Genomic DNA, 25,000 nt, shown 5'->3' with positions numbered 1-25,000 from the left:
ATTCTGTGTGAACTTCCTGAACGTGTCTGCAGAAAGACGGCAGCGGTAAACTGGGTCTGCTGGAGTTCAAAGTGCTGTGGACCAAAATCGAGAGCTACCTGGTGAGTCTCAGATCCAGAACCTGGTTTCTGTTCTCTTCAAGTTCCTCAACATCATGGTCTCTGAAATAAGCAACAACTTCCTGTAGAAGCTCCTCATAACGGCATTCTCTCTGACGTCCAGCAGTCTAGGGTCTCTGACTGTCTCTGACTGTGTCTCTGATTGTCTCTGTGTCTCTGACTGTGTCTCTGATTGTCTCTGTGTCTCTGACTGTGTCTCTGACTGTCTCTGACTCCCGTATACGTCACGTCATCCACAAGCGAACGTCATCCACAAGCGACAGCAGTCGGCGGGGACGAGGCAGCCGGCAGCTGCCTTCAACCTCCTACCTAACAGTCGGCTCTATCGCCTAGTTTTTATTATACTAATAGTGTTTTTAAAACCAAAGATACATTTTTACGTGTAAGTAAGTAAGTATTAGCCTCACGCTAATTTATCAAGACTAGGCCTACCGGCTAAACTAACGCTAGCTTCATGGCAACCTCTACACCTGGCGAGTCCCCACTCCCCCTCAGGATTTCCTCGTTGTTCAATAATACAAACAAAGAAATTGCTGACCTCAGGGAAGATGTTCGTCGGCTTTCCGAGGACTTAAAAACCAAAGATGCTTTGTTAACCGCCTGCTTGGACGTGGCTCATAATCAGTCGCTCCGGATCTCATCTCTCTCGGCGGCCTTCCAGGATACCGCGCCATGGGACCCAGCTGCCTGCCCACGCCCATCGTCCTGCTCGACACCGGTTATCAAGCCACCCTGGACTGAGGTGGTTTGCGGCCGAAAGAGAGCCTCGGGTAGGGCTCCATCGCCTCCTGCCCTCAGCCTCTCCAACCGCTTCAATGCCTTGTCGGAGTCGGAGCCGGTGGTGCCCAGTGCGGCTCACCGGGCTCGCCCCGCTTCAAAGCAGACTGACCAGCCGTCGTCACGGAAGACGATTGCTACCGCGCGGCGAAAGCTTCTGAGGGATGCGGTAGTCAGACGGTCCGGTGGCCTACACTGCCTGGATCGGCCAAATGACAACGTTCCTCAAAAACAATCTCCACAACCGAACGGTAAGCAATCTTCCTCTTCTTTTCCCTGCCCATCTGAAACCGACACTGACTGTTTTGCTCCCGTCACCGGCTACCCACACCCCCCCACTCCTCGTCCGCTCTTCCCCCTAACCACAGTAATTATTGGGGACTCCATCACTAGAGACCTACGGTTTCATAATGCTGTCACACACTGTTTTCCTGGAGCCAAAGTTGCAGACATCCTGGCTAAAGTTATGGACCTGATACCCTCATTTCCGACCTCTATCAAACGCATCGTGGTCCATTGTGGACATAACGACATGTCCACTCGGATTCAGGAGTGTGAGCGCACAAGGCGAGACTTTACCACTCTCATTGAGGCTTTAAAAAGCACTGGGAAGTCGGTTTTTATTTCGGGCCCACTTCCATCTCTAGGTCGCGGATCATGCCTCTTTAGTAGACTACTCTCCCTTAACACCTGGCTCCAGCTCACATGCAGCATTCACAAGATAGGTTTTATTGACAACTTCAATCTGTTTTGGGAACATGGCTCCCTGTTCAGCAGGGATGGGATTCATCCCAATACACGCGGAAGCCAGATGCTACGTGGAAATTTGCACCACGCCCTGCATACCCAGACCTCTGATTGACTGTTTACATCCCGTAAACACTCCCACAAGCACACTGACCAGACACACTCTCCCAAAGTCAATAATCAGAGATACAGCGCTACACGCCCCTCTGTGCTCCCTTCAGAGCAATCACCCATTCATAATCCCATAACCACCGTGTCTGTCCCCCGACTGAGACCGATTAAACCAAACGCTAACAAAAGAGGTGCTATACTAAACAACCTAATTGGAATTAAAACAACCACTGCAACGATAGAACAGAATAGGAAAATCAAATGTGGACTATTAAATATTAGATCTCTGTCATCGAAAGCATTATTGGTAAACGAATTGATATCAGATAACCACATTGATTTATTCTGCCTCACCGAAACCTGGCTGGGCCATGACGAATATGTTAGTTTAAACGAAGCCACTCCTCCCAGTCATAATAATACCCAAATTCCACGAGGCTCAGGCCGAGGAGGGGGAGTTGCAGCCATATTTGACTCGAGCCTGTTAATTAATCCTAAACCTAAACTAAATTATAACTCGTTTGAAAGCCTTGTTCTTAATCTTCAACATCCAACATGGAAAACAGTACAGCCTATTATATTTGTTGTTGTTTACCGAGCACCAGGTCCATATTCTGAGTTTTTATCTGAATTCTCAGAGTTTTTATCATGCGTAGTCCTTCAGTCAGACAAAGTACTTATTGTAGGTGATTTTAATATCCATGTGGACGTTGACAGCAATAGCCTTAGTACTGCTTTCAAATCACTGCTAGATTCTATTGGTTTCAGTCAGAGGGTGCATAAGGCCACGCACTGTTTTAACCACACCCTCGACCTTGTGCTAGAATATGGCATCAAAATTGACGATTTAATAGTATTTCCGCAGAATCCTTTATTATCAGACCATTTTTTAATAACTTTCGAATTCCTACTACCAGACTATACAAAATTAAATAAAAGTTTCTACACTAGATGCTTATCTGACAGTGCTATAGCTAAATTTAAGGAAGATATTCCAACAGCACTTAACTCAATGTCATGCCTTAATATAACAGAGGACCGTTATGTTAACTTTAGTCCCTCCCAACTTGATAACTTTGTAGACGCTGCTACGGCCTGCCTACGGACTACTTTAGACTCTGTTGCTCCTCTCAAAAAGAAGATGATGAAGGAAAGGAAATTAGCACCTTGGTATAACTCCCAAACTCGCAAATTAAAAGAAATCTCACGAAAACTTGAAAGTAAATGGCGTTCCACCAAACTGGAAGAATCTCGTGTGGATTGGCAAGATAGTCTAAAAAATTATAGGAGGGCCCTCAGAAATGCCAGATCAGACTACTACTCAATACTAATAGAAGAAAATAAGAACAACCCAAGGTTTCTTTTCAGCACTGTAGCCAGGCTGACAGATAGTCACAGCTCTACTGAGCCATCTATTCCTATAGCTCTGAGCAGTGATGACTTCATGACCTTTTTTAATGATAAAATTATAACAATTAGAGAAAAAATTCATCACCTTCTGCCCACAGCTTCTAACGGCTCACCATTGGGCGCAGGAGGGCTAGAGAGAACAATAAGACCTGATACTTATTTAGACGGCTTTTATCCTTTAGACCTCCAACAATTAATGTTAAGGGTCTCTTCAGCTAAGCCAACTACCTGTCTCTTAGACCCCATTCCAACGAGGCTACTTAAAGAAGCACTACCCGTGGTCAATACCACATTACTAGATACGATCAATATGTCCTTATTAACGGGTCACGTACCGCAGTCTTTTAAAGTAGCTGTGATAAAACCTATTCTGAAAAAACCCACCCTCGACCCTGAGGTCTTAGCCAACTATAGACCTATATCTAACCTCCCGTTTCTCTCCAAAATCCTTGAGAAGGTAGTCGCTAATCAATTGTGTGACTTTCTGCATAGAAATAGTCTATTTGAAGACTTTCAGTCAGGATTTAGAATGCATCATAGCACAGAGACGGCACTGGTGAAAATCACTAACAACCTTCTAACTGCTGCTGACAAAGGACTTGTCTCCGTACTTGTCTTATTAGATCTTAGTGCTGCATTCGACACTATTGACCATACCATCCTCTTACAGAGACTGGAACATTTAGTTGGCATTAAAGGAATCGCACTAAGCTGGTTTAAGTCCTATTTTTCTGAGCGATCCCAATTTGTTAATATTAACGATAAACTATCCAAATACGCTAAAGTTAGCCATGGCGTTCCTCAAGGCTCAGTGCTTGGACCAATTCTATTCTCTTTATATATGCTTCCTCTAGGCAATATTATTAGGAAACACTCAATTAACTTTCACTGTTACGCAGACGACACCCAATTATATCTGTCAATTAAGCCCGACGAAAGCGGTCAGTTAGCTAAACTTCAAGCGTGCATTAAAGATATAAAATCCTGGATGACCCACAATTTTCTGATGTTAAACTCAAACAAAACGGAAGTTATTGTGCTGGGACCCAAGCACCACCGAACTTCATTATCTAAATATATAGCTACCCTAGATGGTATTGCCCTGGCCTCCAGCACTACTGTCAGAAATCTAGGAATCATTTTTGACCAGGATCTATCCTTTAACGCCCACTTAAAACAAACCTCAAGAACAGCCTTTTTCCATCTTCGTAACATTGCCAAAATCAGGAACATCCTGTCTCAAAACGATGCTGAAAAACTAGTCCATGCATTCGTAACTTCCCGGCTGGACTACTGTAATTCTTCACTATCAGGCTGCTCAAATAAGTCCCTCAAGACCCTCCAGCTGATCCAGAATGCTGCAGCACGTGTTCTGACAAGAACTAACAAAAGAGATCACATTTCTCCTGTATTAGCTTCCCTGCATTGGCTTCCTGTAAAATCCAGGATTGAATTTAAAATCCTTCTCCTGACCTACAAAGCACTAAATGGTCAAGCACCATCATACATAGAAGAGCTCTTAGTACCTTATTGTCCCACTAGAGCACTGCGCTCCCAGAACTCAGAGCTACTTGTGGTTCCTAGAGTCTCTAAAAGTAGAATGGGAGCCAGAGCCTTCAGCTACCAGGCTCCTCTCCTGTGGAACCAGCTCCCAACTTGGGTTCGGGGGGCTGACACCGTCGCCACATTTAAGAATAAACTGAAAACCATCATCTTTGATAAAGCTTATAGTTAGGGAGTGAGGAGTTGCAGCATAGTAGAGTAGAGTAGAGGGAGGCAGGAAGTACAAGCCCGTTCCGGCAGGGGAGAGTACGAGCCCGGTCCAGGGCCCCTCTCTTTAGCCTGCCTCTCTTAGTTATGCTATTATAACTCTAGACTGCTGTGGGAAGCTCCTTCCAAGGACACAATGAGCCGCTCCCTCTTCTCTCTTTTCACTTGTCTCCTTTTGTGTGCATCTTAGTCCCAGAAATGCCTGTTACTAACCTAGCTCTGGGGAGTTTTCTCCCCGGAGTCCCTTTGCTTCTTCTTCACCCAGAACATTGCCTTGGAATTGGGTGGCACCTACACCGGGGTCCTGGGTGCAGCTGACGCTATGGACTTACTACACCCTGCTACGCTCTGCGTTTCCCCGCAGTGTCCGACTGCGTCCTGCCGCGTCCAACCGCGTCCACCCAGGCTGCTGTGCCACACTACACCCCGTAACGCCCTGCTGTGCCCTACTATGACATGAACTACTATGACTACCATTGTGATCACTGTTTCACTATCTTTATTATGACTATTATTGCCACCATTCACCACTCCCCCAACTGGTGCCGTCAGACACCGCCTACCAAGAGTCTGGGTCTGTCCGAGGTTTCTTCCTAACAAAAAAGGGAGTTTTTCCTCGCCACTGTCGCTATAGCTACTGCTAATGCTTGCTCTTGAGGCAACCACTGTAATAGTTGGGGCTTCGTAAAGTACAGAGTTTGGTCTAGACCTACTCTATCTGTAAAGTGTCTCGAGATAACTCTTGTTATGATTTGATACTATAAATAAAATTGAATTGAATTGACTGTGACTGTGTCTCTGACTGTGTCTCTGACTGTCTCTGACTGTGTCTCTGACTGTCTCTGACTGTGTCTCTGATTGTCTCTGTGTCTCTGACTGTCTCTGACTGTGACTGTCTCTGACTGTGTCTCTGATTGTCTCTGTGTCTCTGACTGTGTCTCTGACTGTCTCTGACTGTGTCTCTGACTGTCTCTGACTGTGTGACTGTGTCTCTGTGTGGCAGAGTGTTTACCGTCAGAAGGACGTGGATAATTCGGGGGCGATGAGCTCCACAGAGATGAGGATGGCTGTGGAGGAAGCTGGTAAAACAACTTCACCTCACAGCCTCAGACACGTTGTCTCCCCACTGAGCCTCCCCGAGAGAGAAACTGTCTGTCTGTCTGTCTGTCTGTGTTTCAGGTTTCAGTCTGAACAACGCGCTGCATCAGATCCTGGTGGCTCGCTACAGCGAACAAGATCTCACCGTCGACTTCGACAACTTTGTGGGCTGTCTGGTTCGCCTGGAGACCATGTTCAGTGAGTCCACACAGTCCTCACACTCAGAGCGCTTACACTCAGTTCAAATACCAGATTATATTCACTTCAGTTTAAATACCAGATTATATTCACTTCAGTTTAAATACCAGATTATATTCACTTCAGTTCAAATACCAGATTATATTCACTTCAGTTCAAATACCAGATTATATTCACTTCAGTTTAAATACCAGATTATATTCACTTCAGTTCAAATACCAGATTATATTCACTCAGTTTAAATACCAGATTATATTCACTCAGTTTAAATACCAGATTATATTCACTCTGTTTAAATACCAGATTATATTCACTCAGTTTAAATACCAGATTATATTCACTTCAGTTTAAATACCAGATTATATTCACTCTCAGTTTAAATACCAGATTATATTCACTCAGTTTAAATACCAGATTATATTCACTTGTAGAGTTTTTATGCTGTTTTGTTTTGACAATTTTTTTCGCTGTTTCAAAGGTTTATTTTAAATTTTTCTGTTTTTTTCCACGTTTTTGTTACTTTTTTCAACATTTTTATCGCTCGTTGTTCACTGAACGTCCTGCTATGACTGACTTCTCTTTATCTCCATGATGATGATGATGATGATGTTTCCTCTCCACAGACACCTTCTACACGCTGGACAAAGATAAGTCAGGAAGCGTGGAGCTCAGCATGATGGAGGTATGGAACACGTTCTCTGTGAGGAAGGGTTGAGAGCAGATCATCAGGACAGAGCTGCAGGTCACACACAACTCTGTACAGAGTCATGTCAATTTAAAGTTGTTCCCCCGTAATTCCACCCGGTGCGTCTGCGCTGCGTTCTGGACACTCGACACACATCTGACCAATAAGCGACAAACACGCGGAAGAAAGTGACAAGAGCAGCAAAAACCTCGGAAAAAGAGACACAAATGTCGAAGAAAGTCACAAGAATGTTCAGAAAACGTCGAAAAAAAGTGACAAGAACTTAGAAAGAAGTGACAAAAACATTATAAAAGTAGCAAAAAAAAACAGTAAAAAACAAAAGTCTAAAAAAGCGACAAAACATCTGACCAATAGGACGAGTGAATGTTCTTGTGTGGTTTGTAGTGATGCATTTGGTTCGCATGGATGTCTCGCAGAAGCGTCTCTCCATTATTATACTAGGGTTATTTCTGGCTGAGCAACAGGCGGGCAGGAAGTGTAGAAGCCGGTCAGTTTTCAAAATAAACTCCCTGTGCAGACTCCCGATCGTATATCACATCACTACGTGATTTTAACAACTCAAACACAGACACTAATCTGTGATCCGTGTATATATATATCCGGCATATGACGCTCCCGGCGTGTGGTGCTCCCGGCCACACAGACGGCGCGATGATTTTGGGGTTACACAGACCGAGACAGAGAGATGATTGAACATGATGAGATTCTCTGCTGTGGCTTATTATTTAACTCAAGTTTACTAAAAACAGTTTTCATTGCTTTTCTTTTAGTTTATGATAATAACCCATAATTTCTCCTGCAGTGGCTGAACGTGTCCATGCTGTGAGGATCCAGAACCAGAACCGGATCAGGGCTGAGATATAGTCCGGGTGCTGACTGAAGATTGTTTACATGTTGATTATTAATCATGAAGGAGAGCGATATTTTATTATATCAAATAATAAAGCAAGAAAAACCCCAATAGAAGCCTTGGAGTCAGACTATGAATAAGAAACAGAATTATTCCCAGAACAATCTTTGATTAATGAATGGTAGTGAAGGAGAATATTCAGCTATTAAAAGACATCCGGATGTTCTGTCCGGTTGGTTCTTTGTTCTCAGTCTGATGTCATGAAGTGGTGTATGTATGACGTATGCCATTATTGGCGTGTTATGAAGACGCATACTCAATTTTTATCATTGACTTACGTTACCTTGCGATTGCGTGTGAATTTATGCCGTAGCGAGTAGTATGAAAGGGACGAAAATCAGGACTTGTCACGTTTCCTAAACCCAACCATAGCCTCGCGACACGCCACGTGGCTTTAGAAAGTGGCGTGTATGTTGAGGCTGTGACGTTGCTGACTGCTGTCTGCGGTATACAGCGTAGACATACACACACAGCTCAAAATGCGTCCAGATAACACACGCCACTTGGCTTTAGAAAGTTGTGTATGTTTACGCGAAGTCATGATATCACGTTGTTGTTCTTATCAGAAATGTGTAGAAGCATCTTTATCATAACCTCCGTTTCACATCAACTCCTGGAAATAACCAGAGGAACTTTCTCTACGTGCTGAGGTTAGAGACTTCAAAGACATTCTTATGACGCTTTTTCAAATGTTTGACACATTTTAACACTAAATAAATAAAATAAAAGAGAGAAATGTGAGAATGATCTCAGTTTTTCCTCCACTTTAACCCCCGAGTTTAACTTCTCCTATGAAGATATTTGTATTAATATATTCTTACAACTTTATTATTAAATGATCTGTTTATTCAGCCGACTAACACAACTGTTATGAAGTTAAAAAGCTGTTATAACATGTTTATATCCACGATGAACAGACTATTCTGTGTTTACTATTTAGCTTCACACCTGATGCCTTAATAATAATCTGTTAATAAAGACAAAGAAGTAAACAGTTTGTTTTTCTTGGCTTCAGAGAATATCTCTTCAGTTCTTGATTTTAAGTTTCTCTATCTAGTTTTGATTCATAAAATATACCAAAAGACATGTTTTTCTTCTGTTTTACTGATTAATTGACAGATAAGACTCATAGACATCATAACTGCACTAATTGCAACTTGCACAATAGGTTTGTTTATACAGCTTTATTAATATTTAAACAGTTGTACAGTTTTTATTCCTAACTTATAGATATTTTAAACTATTTGTTCTTATATTCTGTCATTATTTCTTGTATATTGTATCCTTTTACTTCATGTATATTCTGTATGTGTGCTGTGTGTCTGATATTTTTGCTGCTGCAACACTGGAATTTCCCATTTTTTTTGGGATCAAGTAAATATCTATCTAATTGTTACCTCTTTATATGTCACCATTCTGAAAAACTCCCACTTTTTAGTTTTTAGGTCTTAAGAGTGAGATTGTTAGTGTTTGTTTTTCTGTGATCTGTCTTAATAATCATCTCTGTTAGACGTGTTATTAATATCTTAATAATAAAGATAAAGACGTGAATCGTCCTCAGGGATTTATTATAAAAAAGAAATGTAAACTTCAGATTTATAAAATATAAATAATAAAACAGCCTGTCGTGGTGATTGATGATCATCAGAAGAAGAAATCCCTTCATGACGTCATAATGCTCCAGTTTCAGGTGTTTCTGATATTTTGTCCACCCCTCACCTGTCAGTTCAGCAGCAGCTAACCATTAGCATGCTAACAGACAGCTGTCTCTTTAGTTCACGCTTTAAATGTCCCGCCCCCGTACTTCCTGTCCAAACAGGAACAGGAAACAGTTCAAGCCTCGACGTCACCGCTGTTTTCTGGCGAGTGAACTCCTCCACGACACACCGTCACCGCCCAATCAGATGCAGAGAGGGACGGAGGGTCCTGAAGAGAGAGAGAAGACAGCCAATCAGACGCCAAGAGGGACGGAGAGTCCTGAGGAGAGAGAGAGGACAGCCAATCAGATACCAAGAGGGACGGAGAGTCCTGAGGAGAGAGAGAGGACAGCCAATCAGACGCCAAGAGGGATGGAGAGTCCTGAGGAGAGAGAGAGGACAGCCAATCAGACGCCAAGAGGGATGGAGAGTCCTGAGGAGAGAGAGAGGACAGCCAATCAGACACCAAGAGGGACGGAGAGTCCTGAGGAGAGAGAGAAGACAGCCAATCAGACGCCAAGAGGGACGGAGAGTCCTGAGGAGAGAGAGAGGACAGCCAATCAGACACCAAGAGGGACAGAGAGTCCTGAGGAGAGAGAGAAGACAGCCAATCAGACGCCAAGAGGGACGGAGAGTCCTGAGGAGAGAGAGAGGACAGCCAATCAGATGCCAAGAGGGACAGAGAGTCCTGAGGAGAGAGAGAGGACAGCCAATCAGACGCCAAGAGGGACAGAGAGTCCTGAGGAGAGAGAGAGAGAGGACCGCCAATCAGACGCCAAGAGGGACAGAGAGTTCTGAGGAGAGAGAGAGGACAGCCAATCAGACGCCAAGAGGGACAGAGGGTCCTGAGGAGAGAGAGAGAGAGGACAGCCAATCAGACGCCAAGAGGGACAGAGAGTCCTGAGGAGAGAGAGAGAGAGGACAGCCAAGTGCAAGTGAAGTATTTAATTATGGCCTAGATGGCTATTCATATAAACTTGAACATAGTAACTTTACACTGTCACTTGTTATTGTCCTCTGTTCATCTGACAGTGTGTTACTCTGCAGAATCACAGTTTATCTCCTCTGATCAGCAGTAAAACATGATGCTATATAACAGATAAAGGGGCTAAATCAGCTCTCTCATGGCTACTTCTACATGAAGTACTTTTAGTAACAATTCAGGACGTTGAACAGAGTATTTTTTTGCTTTGTAGTATTTTTCCAGTGCGTCACTGGTTTGGTCTGTTTAACAATCAAATGTGACACTTAAAACATGTTGGAACTCAGTGTGTGGAAAGTCCCTCATGTTGCATTCATGGGACAGGAAAGAAGAACACCCCCACCCTGACAACAAAAACCACAGTCACACAGAGAGAAGAAACAAAGCTCTTATTGTGAAAATCTGCTTCCTTACAGGCGGGGCTGTGTCTAACCAGGAAACAGCTCGCATGAGTGGTTCTTCCTCGACATTTTTGACATTTGAGGAAACTGTAAGTTCCTTTGTTTTATACTTTAGCAACATGTTTGTCTGTTGTCTCTTCAGGGTTTGTTTCTGGCTCTGTAATGTTAATCTGTTTGTTCTTCATTTCTTGTTTCCTGAGAAAGTGTAGAGGACTCTTGTGTTGAAGATAAATGTACATATTGTTGTAGCAGAACTACCACAGAAGAGGTTTTAAATAGTGTTTCTGTGTCCGTCTGTCACAATGGTGCAAGCTCAGGAAATGTACAGCTGCGTAGTTGAGATCAAAATGGAGATCAAAGATGGGGATAGTCCGAGCAAGGGGGGAGGAAGTAGGAGGGTATGAAGTAGGAGGGTAAGAAGTAGGAGGGTAGGAAGTAAGGAAGGACCCCACTTTAAGCCCCTGGTCTGATTTGGCTGGTGGGATCCCGTCACAGGATGGCCTCTAGTTATTTCATTTCTGCAGCTATCAGGAAACAAACCATCGTCTCTCACCAGCGTAAAGTCAGATACAACAGAACTCTACTGTTTCCTCTGGGACCTTTCAGAATAAAACACGGTGACCTACATGCTTCTGTTACTGTTGCAGTGATGTGTGGAACAGGAAGTGTCTCCACATCAGTCAGAGGACATTGACTCATTTTTTTTATTTTTTATTTATTTGACAGGGACAATGCACCACTTCTTAGCAGTACCAGAGTTAGCTTTGAGCTCATTTTAATCTGTAGTCCTTGGGCAGGAAACAGAGAATAACGTCTCTGTCAGAAGGGAAACCTAACACTGGAGTATAAAAATGCTGGCACAACAGTAAAGGACAACAATCACATTTCAGTCTCTCAGTAACTCACTACTTTCTCAACTATCAGAGGAGAGTCAGTGTTTTCTAGAATATAAAAGCGTACAACATTAAAACTGTTCTGTAACTCCTGTTATTCTTTGACTCACTTCTGTTTGAGGGAGAATGCTGTCTGGAAACTACAGTTCTCATAATGCTTTGGGGGAGTGTGCTGAATGATCATTGATCAGCTCAGTGATTTCTGTCTCTGCTGCAGCTCTGACCGTGTGCTGAGCACGGTTTTATGTGTAACTCAAATGTTGTTTAGTGGCGGGGAAGTGTGTCGATGTGTGTGTTGGTGGCTCCATCTAGTGGACTGATAGTAGAACTACAGCAGCTTCCTCTGACTGTATTCAACTGATGTAATAGAGACAAGCAGAGCCAACGAGTGGAGGAGCAGCAGGAGAAATGATGAAAGGATGAGTTCAGCAGCATGGATCAGTGTGAAGACAGAAAAACTGCTCCGTGTGGGGAACATGACAGCCAGACCAAAGCTCAGAGGTCAGACCACAATCCCTAACAATTACCCTAATGTTTTACAGTTTGTAACACAAACCTAACCCTAACCCAAAACTCTGAGGTGAGACGATAATCTCCAACTGTCCAGCATTCAGATCACTTTACCAATATTATTAACACTCAAACTTCTGTCTGTGTTGTGTTGAAGCCCAGAGAAGCAGCACAGACCTGGATCTGGATCTGAATCCGAATCTGAGTCTGGATCTGGATCTGAACCTGAACCCAGCTGTTTGTCTATTAAGAGTGGCCAGTCTATGGAGCCACCGCTGATTTTTAAAGATCAAGCTTCACCAACAGCAGAGTAAGTCAGCATCAGTTACTTTCTAACACCAGCTATGTTACAAAACATTTGAAACTCCTCCTTAAAGAGCAGCTCATCTTATTCCACACTAAAACTTTAATAACGCTCAGGTGTTGTCCAACATGTCTCAGGACAGAGAGATGAAACTGACTGTCATGATGGAGTCTTTTCTCCATTAGAGGACAGAAAGATGACATTAGTTCTGGAGTCTTTACAATGTTCCTGTTCTCCCAGAAAGACAATGAATGACAGATCAGGATGAGCATAAATCATTCAGTGAAGATCTTCAGACTTTAATTTCTGCTTGATAGCTTCTGTTTCTGAACATTAAAAAGTGGATTTCCCTCTCTGGTGTTCTTCCTCTGTGTCAAACAGGATCCAACTGGGACGGGACTCTGATGAATCTGAATCTGAACCTGGACCTGGACCCAGCTGTGTGTCCATGAAGAGTGACCGGTCACATGACTTCCTCATTGATTTTAAAGGTCAACAACCCTCTGCTGGAAAAAAGTAAACTGTTAATAACATTATAATATTACTGATTCATGTTTGAACTGTTACTTGGTAAAGTTAAGGCAACAAAACTATTTAGATTAAGTCAAAGATTGTGGCATGGGTTAAAACACTAATGTTTGTGCTGTAAGTTAAAGGTCCCATGACATGAAAATGTCCCTTTATGAGGTTTTTTAACATTAATGTGAGTTCCCCCAGCCTGCCTATGGCCCCCCAGTGGCTAGAAATGGTGATAGGTGTAAACCGAGCCCTGGGTATCCTGCTCTGCCTTTGAGAAAATTAAAGCTCAGATGGGCTGATCTGGAATCTTTAACCTCCCCTTTCTCTGCTTTGCCCGCCCAGAGAATTTGGCCCACCCATGAGAGAGAGAGAGACATTGGGGCTTTCAAACGAGCAAAGTAGCAGTTGGTCAAGGCCACACCCCCACTGTCCACCTTCCCCCCCCTCTCTCCTCCTCAATAGCTACAGACACAGAAATGGCACATACTAAGGAAAGCTCATTGTGGGACTGGCTCTAGTGGCTGGAATTCTGCACCAAGGCTGAATTTCGGGAAAGAGACTTCAGATACAGTATTAGAGGACCACTAAGGCCTATATAAAAGAGACTTCAGATACAGTATTAGAGGACCACTAAGGCCTATATAAAAGAGACTTCAGATACAGTATTAGGGGACCACTAAGGTCTATATAAAACAGACTTCAGATACAGTATTAGGGGACCACTAAGGTCTATATAAAAGGACTGGATTTGTTTTACAGCGCACCTGTACGGCAACCTGTCTCCTGTCACTGCAGTCTTATGCACTTTATGAAAACAAATGCTCTTCCTAGTTGAGCAACTTTTCCTACACACTCTCGGTACAAGCTGTAGATGTTTTTTTAAATAAACACGGTACCTACCACACGGCAAAATGTTTGGCCTCCACGCATGTACACTCCGCTGCACTTCCTGATTCTGTGGACACCCCCCAGGGTTGGAATGCCTTCGGCTCAGCTCCCTCTGAAACAGAACTGTCTGGTACAACGGCAGCATCACTGCTGATGACGCACAAAACCGTCTGTCCATCTCACGCTCCATTTTACTCTCACTCGTTAACAACATCCTGAGATATTTAAATGCCTTCAGTTAGGGCAATAACTCACCCCCAACCAAAAAAGAACAATTCACTTTTTCTGGCAAAGAACAAGTTTTGTCTCTCATCCAGAGCAGAGATGCAATTCATGGACACATCTCTCAATTGGGTTATACAAGGACCGGATGGGCCAACTCCCATTGGTGCATAATCAACAGTCAGAGACTTCCTCTTGTTTCTCAGGGATAAGTCCAACTCAGTACTGGGCTAACGAGTATCCAATTAGCTTGTGTGAGCTGTGATTTGCTGTAAGGGCATGGGCAGACATAATGTGAGCTAATTCTTCCTGATTCCTCCACAGAGTGGACCAGGAGAGCTCAGAGGGTCCCAGTGGTCAGTCTGCCCAGCAGCATCAAACACAACTGGACTCCATATTTATGGTCTGTACATGTACAACAACTACTTTACATCTATTCTGTTCACAATTATCTCCATGTTGCTTTTCAGACCAGTGGGTTGTCAGTCTGTACAGGATCTGATGTTTGCTTCCATGATTTCAGTTTGATTGTGTCTATCATATAATATTCTGTGCCAGCTGCTGGAAAACGACATTGTCACTTTTGTGAAGAACGAGCTGAAGAAGATCCAGAAAGTACTAAGTCCAGATTACCCAGAATGCTCAGAGAGTCAGAGGGAGGATGAGGAGGTGTTGGACGGTGAGGATGAAGAGCAGAGGAGGAGCAGCAGAGAGGCATTTATGATGATCACACTGCACTTCCTGAGGAGAATGAAGCAGTACGAGCTGGCTGACCTTCTGCAGAGCAGTAAGAGGATTTCTTAATTTCTTAAATTTAACTTGCTGGATAAATGGAATGTTTTACTAATGTCTCAAGAGATGGATGAAATATGAGTATATGCATTCAATAGGGGAATTCAATGTTGAAATATTTACTTGTGTGTTGTATGTTTATAATATTTACTATTTGTGCAGGTAGTTGTTCTTCTTGCATGGCACTAGGCCTGCTGCACCTCTACCGGTGTCCACTTTGGTTAGCTGCAGGGTCATCAGCTGGGGGCCACCGCTCATAGATAGAGATAGGTTCGCCCTTAACGCTCATAGATAGAGATAGTTTTGCCCCTTAACCCATAACATCTCCCGCTGGCAGGGCAGTAAACAGGGACGTCTCCCTGACCTAGGGTCATCAGCTGGGGGCCACCGCTCATAGATAGAGATAGGTTCGCCCTTAACGCTCATAGATAGAGATAGGTTCGCCCCTTTTCCCATAACATCTCCCGCTGGTAGGGCAGTAAACAGGGATCTGCCATCTCCCTGACACTCCCTGCACCTAGCCTTTCTCAGGAGTTGCTTGCTCTCCACCCTTGGTCCTGTCTTCTTAGCAAGAGTCAGAAGATTCCCATTTCTGCCTCCATCCGGTTCCCTGCATGCCTTGTGCACCCTGGTTCCACAAAATGCCAAGTCCTTGAACAGACGTATTGTTGTGGCTCCAACAAAGTCTCTAACCCCTACCTCCACTAAGTTGTGAGACTCAAGATCCATCGTCCTTCCCTGCACTCTGCTCATGGCCTTCTGCACTTCCTCTTTAGCACTCCATTTCCTTCCAGTCGCCACTCAGACATGCACATCCAGCCCAGTCTCATGGCAGTTCGTGAAATGGTTACGTTACTGAATCTATTGATTCGTGAACAGGACACGATTATGTTGTTTTTTACGTGTGGTGATTACGGAATTTTAATTTGATGTATTTAAATGGGAAGCATATTTCGTGATCACAGCACGACAACGGTAGGGAGGAGTATGAAAAGCGTGGGTGGATGGGTCAAACAACACAGGACTTTCACCCCAGAGAGCGGGGATCGCGTCCGGCGTGTTGCAGTTCCTTTCTGCGTTATTCTCTTCCTAACCACAACCGTCCCGTTGTTTTCGGCGTGTCCTGCGTGTGATGGTTCCTTTCCCAGTATCTTCTTTTCCTAACCTCAACCGTCCCGTTGTTGTGGCGTTTCATGTCCCCATTGTTGCGTGCCACAGAGGCCGCGGATCGTGTCTCTGCGCCCGGGGATTGCGTCCCCGTTTGGCGGTCCATCCCGTTGTCGCCGGTGTGTGGCGTTGAATATCCCCGTTATGCCCAGGTGTGGCGGTCCGTCCTGTTGTTGTCGCCGGCGTGTGGCGTTTATTTTCCCCGTTGTGGCGTTTAATTTCCCCGTTGTTGCATCCCCCAGAGCAGCCCAGTGTCATGGCAGTTCGTGAAATGGTAACGTTCGAAAATCGTGACCTGTAAACAAAATAAACAAGAAAATCGTGACCTGTACATGAATCAATAAATCTAAATAACGTGACTATTTAACGAACTGGCGTGAGACCGAGTTGGCACATCCCTCACTGCCTTGTTAGCAGTCTCTCAACTCCATCACCAGTCTCGCCTTCTCTTGCCTGTATGTGAGGGTGATAGATTTCAGGGGTAGATTCAGTGAGTTCCAGGAGCCCTAGTTATTTGCGGATTACGTTGGCTTTAGCATCCATCCTGCTTATGGCTTATGTGGCAACTTTACACAGCTTCAGAGGCCACATTATCCTTGGGTACAATGTGAAGTTATAACACCACCCCTTGTACTTTCCGGGTTGCTGGCTTGAGTAGATCTTGGCCAGGCCTTCTGACATCAGTTCTTAGTTCTTATATTACTTGTAAGGTATTCCGTTTGGTCCTGGTGCGGATGCTGGTCTTGCCCACAGGATCACCTGCCTGACCTCACTGAGTTTTGGTGGTGATGTATCAAACAGGGCTGATGGTTCTGGAGGCTTCGGCATGTAGCCTGGTGGGCCTAGGGGCTTGTTCCTTGAAGGGTCGCTGTACTGACTGTGCATGTGTTCCTCTAGCTCTTCTTTAAAGGCTTCTGGTGTTCCAGCTGCTTTCTCCTTGAGGACCCCACATGCATAGGGAAACAGATTCTTGAAGAAGTTAGTTCTCTCCTTCTCTTTCCTTTTTACCTCGTTACCCGATGCAGTCTTCCCTCCGCAGGTTGGCATGACTTTCTCTGATCTCATCCCAGAGGACCCTCTTTTTTAGACTCTTCTGCCCTCTTGCATTGCTTGTGGAGCTTGTTACCAGGTCATTGATTTCCTTTCCTCCCTTTTGTTCTTGGGGTCAATGACATCTCTTTCCCTCTCCTCCCTCCTGTCTTCCATCTCTGCTTCAGCAGCATTGGGTCCATTGGCACTATGATTTTTCATCCTGGCCTTGGATCCCATTTGTTTGACCTGCCCTTTCCTGAACAGTGCAAGTTGCTTCATCCTTCTCTTCATTCTTCCATTTTTTGTGTTTTCATTTAGGAAGTAATTCTGGAGTTTATCAGAATAAACTGAAGTCTAATCAGAAGAAGAAGTTCCAGTGTGTATTTGAGGGGATTGCTAAAGCAGGAAACCCAACCCTTCTGAATCAGATGTACACAGAGATCTACATCACAGAGGAAGGGACTGCAGGGGTCAATGATGAACATGAGGTCAGACAGATTGAAACAGCTTCCAGGAAACAACACAGACCAGTAACAACAATCAGACAAGAAGACATCTTTAAAGCCTCACCTGGAAGAGAAGAATCAATCAGAACAGTGATGACAAAGGGAGTGGCTGGCATCGGGAAAACAGTCTTAACACAGAAGTTCACTCTGGACTGGGCCGAAGACAAAGCCAACCAGGACATCCAGTTCATATTTCCATTCACTTTCAGAGAGCTGAATGTGCTGGAAGAGAGAAAGTACAGCTTGGTGGAACTTGTTGATTACTTCTATAGTGAAACCAAAGAAGCAGGAATCTGCAGGTTTGAAAAGTTCCCGGTTGTGTTCATCTTTGATGGTTTGGATGAGTGTCGACTTCCTCTGGACTTCCTCAACACTAAAATCCTGACTGATGTTACAGAGTCCACCTCAGTGGATGTGCTGCTGACAAACCTCATCAAGGGGAATCTGCTTCCCTCTGCTCGCCTCTGGATAACCACACGACCTGCAGCAGCCAATCAGATCCCTCCTGATTGTGTTGACATGATGACAGAGATCAGAGGGTTCACTGATGCCCAGAAGGAGGAGTACTTCAGGAAGAGATTCAGAGATGAGAAGCAGGCCAACAGAATCATCACCCACATCAAGACATCACGAAGCCTCCACATCATGTGCCACATCCCAATCTTCTGCTGGATCACTGCTACAGTTCTGGAGAATGTGTTGAAGACCAGAGAGGGAGGAGAGCTGCCCAAGACCCTGACTGAGATGTACATCCACTTCCTGGTGGTTCAGTCCAAAGTGAAGAACATCAAGTATGATGGAGGAGCTGAGACAGATTCACCCTGGAGTCCAAAGAGCAGGGAGATGATGGAGTCTCTGGGAAAACTGGCATTTGTGCAGCTGCAGAAAGGCAACCTGATCTTCTATGAATCAGATCTGACAGAGTGTGGCATCGATATCACAGCAGCCTCTGTGTACTCAGGAGTGTTCACACAGATCTTTAAAGAGGAGAGAGGACTGTACAAGGACAAGGTGTTCTGCTTCGTCCATCTGAGTGTTCAGGAGTTTCTGGCTGCTATGCATGTCCATCTGTCATTCATCAACTCTGGAGTCAACCTGCTGTCAGAAGAACAAACAACACCAACACAGTTCTACCAGAGTGCTGTGGACAAGGCCTTACAGAGTACAAATGGACACCTGGACTTGTTCCTCCGCTTCCTCCTGGGTCTTTCTCTGCAGACCAATCAGAGTCTCCTAAGAGGTCTGCTGACACAGACAGGAAGTAGCTCACAGACCAATCAGGAAACAGTGGCGTACATCAAGAACAAGATCAGTGAGGATCTGTCTGCAGAGAGAAGCATCAATCTGTTCCACTGTCTGAATGAACTGAATGATCGTTCTCTAGTGGAGCAGATCCAACAGTACCTGAGTTCAGGAAGTCTTTTCAGATATAAACTGTCTCCTGCTCAGTGGTCAGCTCTGGTCTTCATCTTACTGTCGTCAGAGAAAGATCTGGACGTGTTTGACCTGATGAAATACTCTGCTTCAGAGGAGGCTCTTCTGATGCTGCTGCCAGTGGTCAAAGCCTCCAACAAAGCTCTGTAAGTGGGATTTATTCATCATTTAATACTCTACTATCTTTCAAAAGGAGTGGAAAAAAAATAACTTATTTTCTTCCATTCGTCTCTTCAGACTGATTCACTGTAACCTGTCAGAAAGAAGCTGTGAAGCTCTGTCATCAGTTCTCAGCTCCGAGTCCTCTACTTTGAGAGAATTGGACCTGAGTAACAATGATCTGAAGGATTCAGGAGTAGAGCAGCTGTCTGCTGGACTAAAGAGTCCTCACTGTAATCTGGAGAGTCTCAGGTCAGGTTCTATCTGTTTTGCCTGCATTGTTTGAATATGCTTATTTATCTTTAGGAATAAGAGTCACATGTTAATCTGATATCTGCAGAGATCCAGCTTGATCTAGGTCATGGACTTATTCAGTAGGTTTATCTCCAATATCAACAACTGAGAAAATAATTTTGCAATCTTGTTAACTCAATTATATTACAGCTTATAACATAGTTTATAATTAATGGCTTTGGAGATGTACTTGATGGGTAAAACTAATTTGATTATATTATGTTTTTCTTTTCTGGTCATTGTTGGCACTTCAGACTGAGTAACTGTAACCTGTCAGAGAGAAGCTGTGAAGCTCTGTCCTCAGTTCTCAGCTCCAGGTCCTCTAGTCTGAGAGAGCTGGACCTGAGTAACAACGACCTACAGGATTCAGGAGTGAGGCTGATCTTTGCTGGAGTAAAGAGTCCACTTTGTAAACTGGAGACTCTCAGGTCAGGAATAATTAAGCCATTCAACTGATGACCATTGAAAATCTGATTTACATCAGTGAATAAACACCTAACGTGTAGCATTGTGTCCGCTAATACTAAGTTACTAATTTAACTAAACTTCAGCAGTGGTTTCTAGACCTAAAATTATTGGTATCCTTCCTTTTACTGTCCCCTAATAACCAAGTATTTACATAGTAATAATATTATATTATGAGGTAACTACCACCGGTAATAAGGAGGTAATTTTAGAGAAACTACAGTTGAAGTACGAGATAAAACCTCAGGAACTAAGGCCGTTACACACTTGGGTGTGACAAATAAGCGACGTGAAAATGCTAAATAATCATTTGCAAATATTTTGCTATATATATATATATATATATATATTTTTCTGCATGGATGTGAATTTTTTTCAATAAAAGTTTGGAATATTTGCGCCAGCACATCTACTATATAGGTGGGACAACTGCTGAAGAGAGAGAGAAAGTGATGGACAAGAGAGCGATCGGAGCAGAGGAAAGTTAAAGTTTAGCGGTGAAGATATCAAGTGATTGTACAGCAGCTAGAGTCTGCAGTTTGAGCACAAATGAATGCTGCAGCTCCTCAAAACCACCGGAGGTTTACCATGTCTTGTTTCCCCGGCTGCTGAGTGGAGTGACGGGGGTTAGTGCCGCTCTCCCCACAAAACAGAAACAAAGCTAAGCTACTGTAAGCTATTTATTGAGTTTCCTTTTAGCGAAATACAAAAAAAATAGTGAATTTAATCCCGTTTGGAACATAGTCTAGCATACTGTATGTCTAGGGTTTTTATTGTGAAAGGTAAGAACAGAGAGAGTGTCTCTGGCAAACGCTGCCTTTGTCAAGGTTGAAAAGAGCAATAAACTTTAGATTGAATGAATTTAGATAGTACTTCTCCTACTCTCCAAATAATTAATTTGTTTTATAAAGTTATTGTTCACAGCTATATAAGCTTTATTTGATTAAACTTAGAAATTACGAAAGGGTGATTGGTGTGGCAACTTAATGCCTCTCCCTGATGGCAGCTGAGCAGTCACCAACACGGCACACACCTGAATAGGATTAGACACAAAAAGTAAACACAACCAACACAGACATAAAACTATACGGCACGTAACACTATACCAGGTAAATACTTGGTAATTAGGGGACTGTAAAAGGAAGGATCACCAAATTATTATTATTGAAGATTTTTCATCATTTTGCATTTGTTGTTGAATAATGAAATACCACAGATGATTTTAAAGATATATTCTAAATCTGTATCTGGACCAAAATGTTCCTGAACAACAAACAACACGGCTCCCCATGTTCACAGATGGTTCCTATTTGTTGTTTTGTGTGTTTGCAGTCTGTCAGGCTGTCTGATCTCAGAGGAAGGCTGTTCTTCTCTGGTCTCAGCTCTGAGCTCCAACCCCTCCCATCTGAGAGAGCTTGACCTGAGCTACAATCATCCAGGAGACTCAGGAGTGAAGCTGCTGTCTGCTGGACTGGAGGATCCAAACTGGAGACTGGACACTCTCAGGTATGAAGAGGCCTGCTGTAGCCACAAACTATCTGAGAGAGGCGCTGGAAATATTTTTGTGTCAAAGCTGGAGACAGACCTCTTTGAGTTTTGTTATGTATGACTGAACATATAGAATGAGTCAAATAACTTACATTTGATTAGAACAAAGCTGTGTGAAATGTCCATGTTTCCACGCTGCTCTGACCCCCCTCTTCCTTTCAGGGTGAAGCCTGCTGGAGTCCGATGGTTGAAACCAGGTCTGAGGAAGTGTAAGTGTGTTTTACATTTCATTCATGAAACTGTGACATCGCTCATTCAAACATCTGATCTCATCATCAATGTGCTGATAGGTTAATAGCTGCTGCTGTGTTGTCTTCTTCTCTCCGTCAGATTCCTGTGAACTTACAGTCGACACAAACACAGTGAGCAGAAAACTCAAACTGTCTGACAACAACAGGACAGTGACATTTGTGAGAGAGGATCAGCAGCCATATGATGATAATCCAGCGAGGTTTGACTGTCCGCAGCTGCTGTGTAGAGAAGGTCTGACTGGACGCTGTTACTGGGAGGTCGAGAGGAGGAGAGAGATTCATGTAGCAGTGAGTTACAGAGGAATCAGGAGAGGAGTCAGTGATGACAGTGTGTTTGGATGGGACGATCAGTCCTGGAGACTGAGCTGCTCTGAAGGTCGTTACTCTGTCTGTCACAATGACACAAGAACAGGCCTCCCTCTCTCCTCCTCCTCTAACAGAGTAGCAGTGTATGTGGACTGTCCTGCTGGCTCTCTGTCCTTTTACACAGTCTCATCTGACTCACTGATCCACCTCTACACCTTCAACACCACATTCACTGAGCCTCTTTATCCCGGGTTTGGGTTTGGGGCTGGTTCCTCAATGTCTCTATGTTCTCTGTAGGAAGAAGAGTCTCCTCCTGTCAGAGAAACTGATCAGTTGATTGAAAACAACTATTTATTACTATTTATGAACAACAGTGTCTTTGCACAATAAATCCATATTTGTGTAATGTCCTAAATCTCTGTAACACTTCAGGCTATCATCGTTGTAATTGATTAGCATCAAAGCTAACATCTTTCCAAAGAGGTTTTCTGTGTCATCGTAGGCCTTCCAGAAAGTAATTAATCCAGCCTGGAACAACAGTATCTTTGTACAATAAATCCATAATTATGAATCCAAAAATCATGTACCCGCTCTACCTCCTGAGCCTCAGTAGTCTGTTTGGTAGCTGGCTAGTGGAGCAGCCAACAAGGTGATGTATTTGTGCGAGATGAGCGATGTAGCACTGAACTGGTTTCACAGTAAACTAAGTGGAACTACTAGTCTTGCTATTACCAGACCAAGCTCAATCTTTTAAGATTGAGTCTGGGGAGTCTGCTCTGTATTTTCTACTGCATAAGAGGCATGATCAACGGGCATAGTTCAAATGACTCTGTACGCAATTGGATAGTCCTTCAACCAATCAGACCAACAATCCAAGTGATGTAGCAGCGACAGCGGCATCAACAGGTTGCTGCGCTTCGGTGGCCGTCATGTTGAATGTAAACAAGAAGCTGCTTGGTAGCTTCTCTATCATCATCGTGTTAAACCCACCAATAGCGCGCCAGGTGGATAAGCCAGATAGTGATTGGTTCCCGCAAAATTGTGAACGGAAGCAGGATAGATAAACGTATAGGTTTCCCAACCAAGCTGCAGGGAGAAATCAAATCAGATGGGCTGGGTTTACCCAGTCTATGGAACTACGACAAACCTACCACAATCTGAGACTTTCTTCTTATGTGTGTAATTCATGGCTCAATTCAAACAGGATCTAAACTTTATTAGTTTCCCCCTGTTCACTACCGGACACATTTGAACTGAAATAAAGTCCAACGGTGGACACAGGAAGGGGCGGGACATTATAATCATTAAATTGTGTAAATGCCGTTGTGTTTTCTTTTGAATTCTGTCTCTTTTCACAATAAAAGCCTAAAGTAACTGAGTGTTTGTGGTCTTTCTCAGGTCAGCACTACTGAAACCATTCAGCTCAAGCTAAAAGTTTGGGGGCGCTGTTTCCCTAAATGTATCAATCTACAGTGTTTAATCTGGCAGTCCCCTGGTTGTTTACAATGTATAGCCTGATCACTTTTAACCTTAAAGCTACATTGTGTAAGAATTTCTCCCATCTAGCGGTGAAATTGTATATGACAACCAACTGAATATTACTTTCTAACCCCTCCCATTCCGAGCGCGTTGTAACTCCTACGGTGGCCGAACCCCAAATTATCTCTTAGTATCTCCATCGTTTCCACGCAGCTGTTCTAGCCACTCCAATATTAACTTTGGTCTTGTTGCTTTGCCTGTCGCGTTGTCATTTTAATTCTCTTTTTCTCTTCCCTGGCGAGTAATCTCCCCCTGGCATTCATCACGGTGCCACTGGGTGTAAGAGAGAAGACACACTAGCCCGATAATCGGCCGTCAGACCGTCTGGCGAGGTCCGTGACTCGAGTCTGTTCGGATGTGTCCCGTGCCGTCGGCCGCCCGAGGAGCCGTCGGCCTTCATTTGGGCCGACCCGACATGTTCAGTCGGGAGACAGGACAGTTGGGACTCGCCCGGAAATGGGGAGCGGATGAGCCGCTCAAAATCTGACGAAAATCTTTTAAACTGACCTTTGTCAATCTGAAATGAAAACTGATTCAGAAACTGCACGGCCTATTTCTCGCTTAAAATATTTTCAGAAACACATTTTGGTGAACTATTTTAGTACAATATGAGATCGTATTCTGAACGAGCCGCCATGACAGTCTGGCTGTGAATTTCCGGAGAAAAAAGAACCACGTGATGCGTTCGTCCTATCAGCTGCCGGTTTTCATTTTCTGGGAAATAATCAGACTGTTAATGGTAACAATACAGAGCAGCGCCGCCTGCTGCTATGGAGACGTATTACGTTTCACGCACGTGCAGAGCGTACGCTCAAGTCGGCGTCTCCTCAGTGTGTTCTGAGGTATTTTTTGGACCTCGGGGACCCGACTGATCAGTCACACTGCCTTTTCTGCCGACGGTTGGCCCGTCTGGTTGGTGTGTCTGGGCCTTAAGAGGGCGTAAGGCAGAGGTATGTCCCTCTTTGGCTAATGTATTTTAAAGATGGAGGTGCAACATGGCGGCCGTCATTCGAGCGAGTCGCTCGTATGTATTCTGAATGATTCTGAATGTCAGATTCTACGCTTACGAGAATACTTTGATTAGTTGGTGGAAGTAATTACACATGAATGAGCACATATTTGTGAAAGAACAAAGGGGTTTCTTGCTAAGAATCAATTAAAAAAAATTACACAATGGAGGAGACACAAAGATAAACAATGATGACTGTTGGTGTCTTCTGGGGCTCCAGCCCCAAATCGTTGAGG

General features: G+C 44.0%; 3 protein-coding genes across 4 annotated transcripts in view; 2 read left to right on the top strand and 1 right to left on the bottom strand.

Moving 5' to 3' along the window:
• The window catches only part of LOC116049140 (calpain-2 catalytic subunit-like), a 21,992-nt gene extending 13,154 nt beyond the window's left edge, over positions 1-8,838 (top strand). Inside the window, exons 17-21 of the mRNA XM_031298558.2 lie at positions 33-101; positions 5,938-6,016; positions 6,114-6,230; positions 6,854-6,912; positions 7,739-8,838. Of these exons, the coding sequence (XP_031154418.1) occupies positions 33-101; positions 5,938-6,016; positions 6,114-6,230; positions 6,854-6,912; positions 7,739-7,762 (348 nt within the window). The 3' untranslated portion in view covers positions 7,763-8,838. The remainder of the gene's footprint in view (positions 1-32; positions 102-5,937; positions 6,017-6,113; positions 6,231-6,853; positions 6,913-7,738) is intronic.
• Positions 1-25,000, bottom strand: part of LOC116049192 (receptor-interacting serine/threonine-protein kinase 3-like) — a 286,056-nt gene that overhangs the window by 46,864 nt on the left and 214,192 nt on the right. The window lies entirely within an intron of this gene.
• Positions 10,918-22,626, top strand: LOC116049193 (NLR family CARD domain-containing protein 3-like). Its single transcript, XM_031298622.2, has 13 exons — positions 10,918-11,015; positions 12,231-12,320; positions 12,487-12,517; positions 12,548-12,639; positions 13,015-13,149; positions 14,587-14,665; positions 14,821-15,049; positions 17,572-19,339; positions 19,431-19,604; positions 19,901-20,074; positions 21,444-21,617; positions 21,822-21,868; positions 21,990-22,626. The coding sequence occupies exons 2-13, from the start codon at positions 12,253-12,255 to the stop codon at positions 22,511-22,513; spliced, it is 3,495 nt and encodes a 1,164-aa protein (XP_031154482.2). The 5' UTR covers positions 10,918-11,015; positions 12,231-12,252; the 3' UTR covers positions 22,514-22,626.

The sequence above is a fragment of the Sander lucioperca genome, chromosome 4 (genome assembly GCF_008315115.2).
Source record: "Sander lucioperca isolate FBNREF2018 chromosome 4, SLUC_FBN_1.2, whole genome shotgun sequence".
In the NCBI taxonomy this organism is placed as follows: Eukaryota; Metazoa; Chordata; class Actinopteri; order Perciformes; family Percidae; genus Sander; species Sander lucioperca.
Note: the sequence above shows the minus strand (reverse complement) of the source record. Positions and strands in the feature narration are given on the sequence as shown.

Excerpts from the sequence above, each read along its gene's own strand:
- LOC116049193 (XM_031298622.2), top strand. The coding sequence starts at position 12,253 with ATGGATCAGTGTGAAGACAGAAAAACTGCTCCGTGTGGGGAACATGAC. Across the intron at positions 20,075-21,443 it reads TGTAAACTGGAGACTCTCAG|TCTGTCAGGCTGTCTGATCT; the intron begins GTCAGGAATAAT and ends GTGTGTTTGCAG. Across the intron at positions 21,618-21,821 it reads TGGAGACTGGACACTCTCAG|GGTGAAGCCTGCTGGAGTCC; the intron begins GTATGAAGAGGC and ends TCTTCCTTTCAG.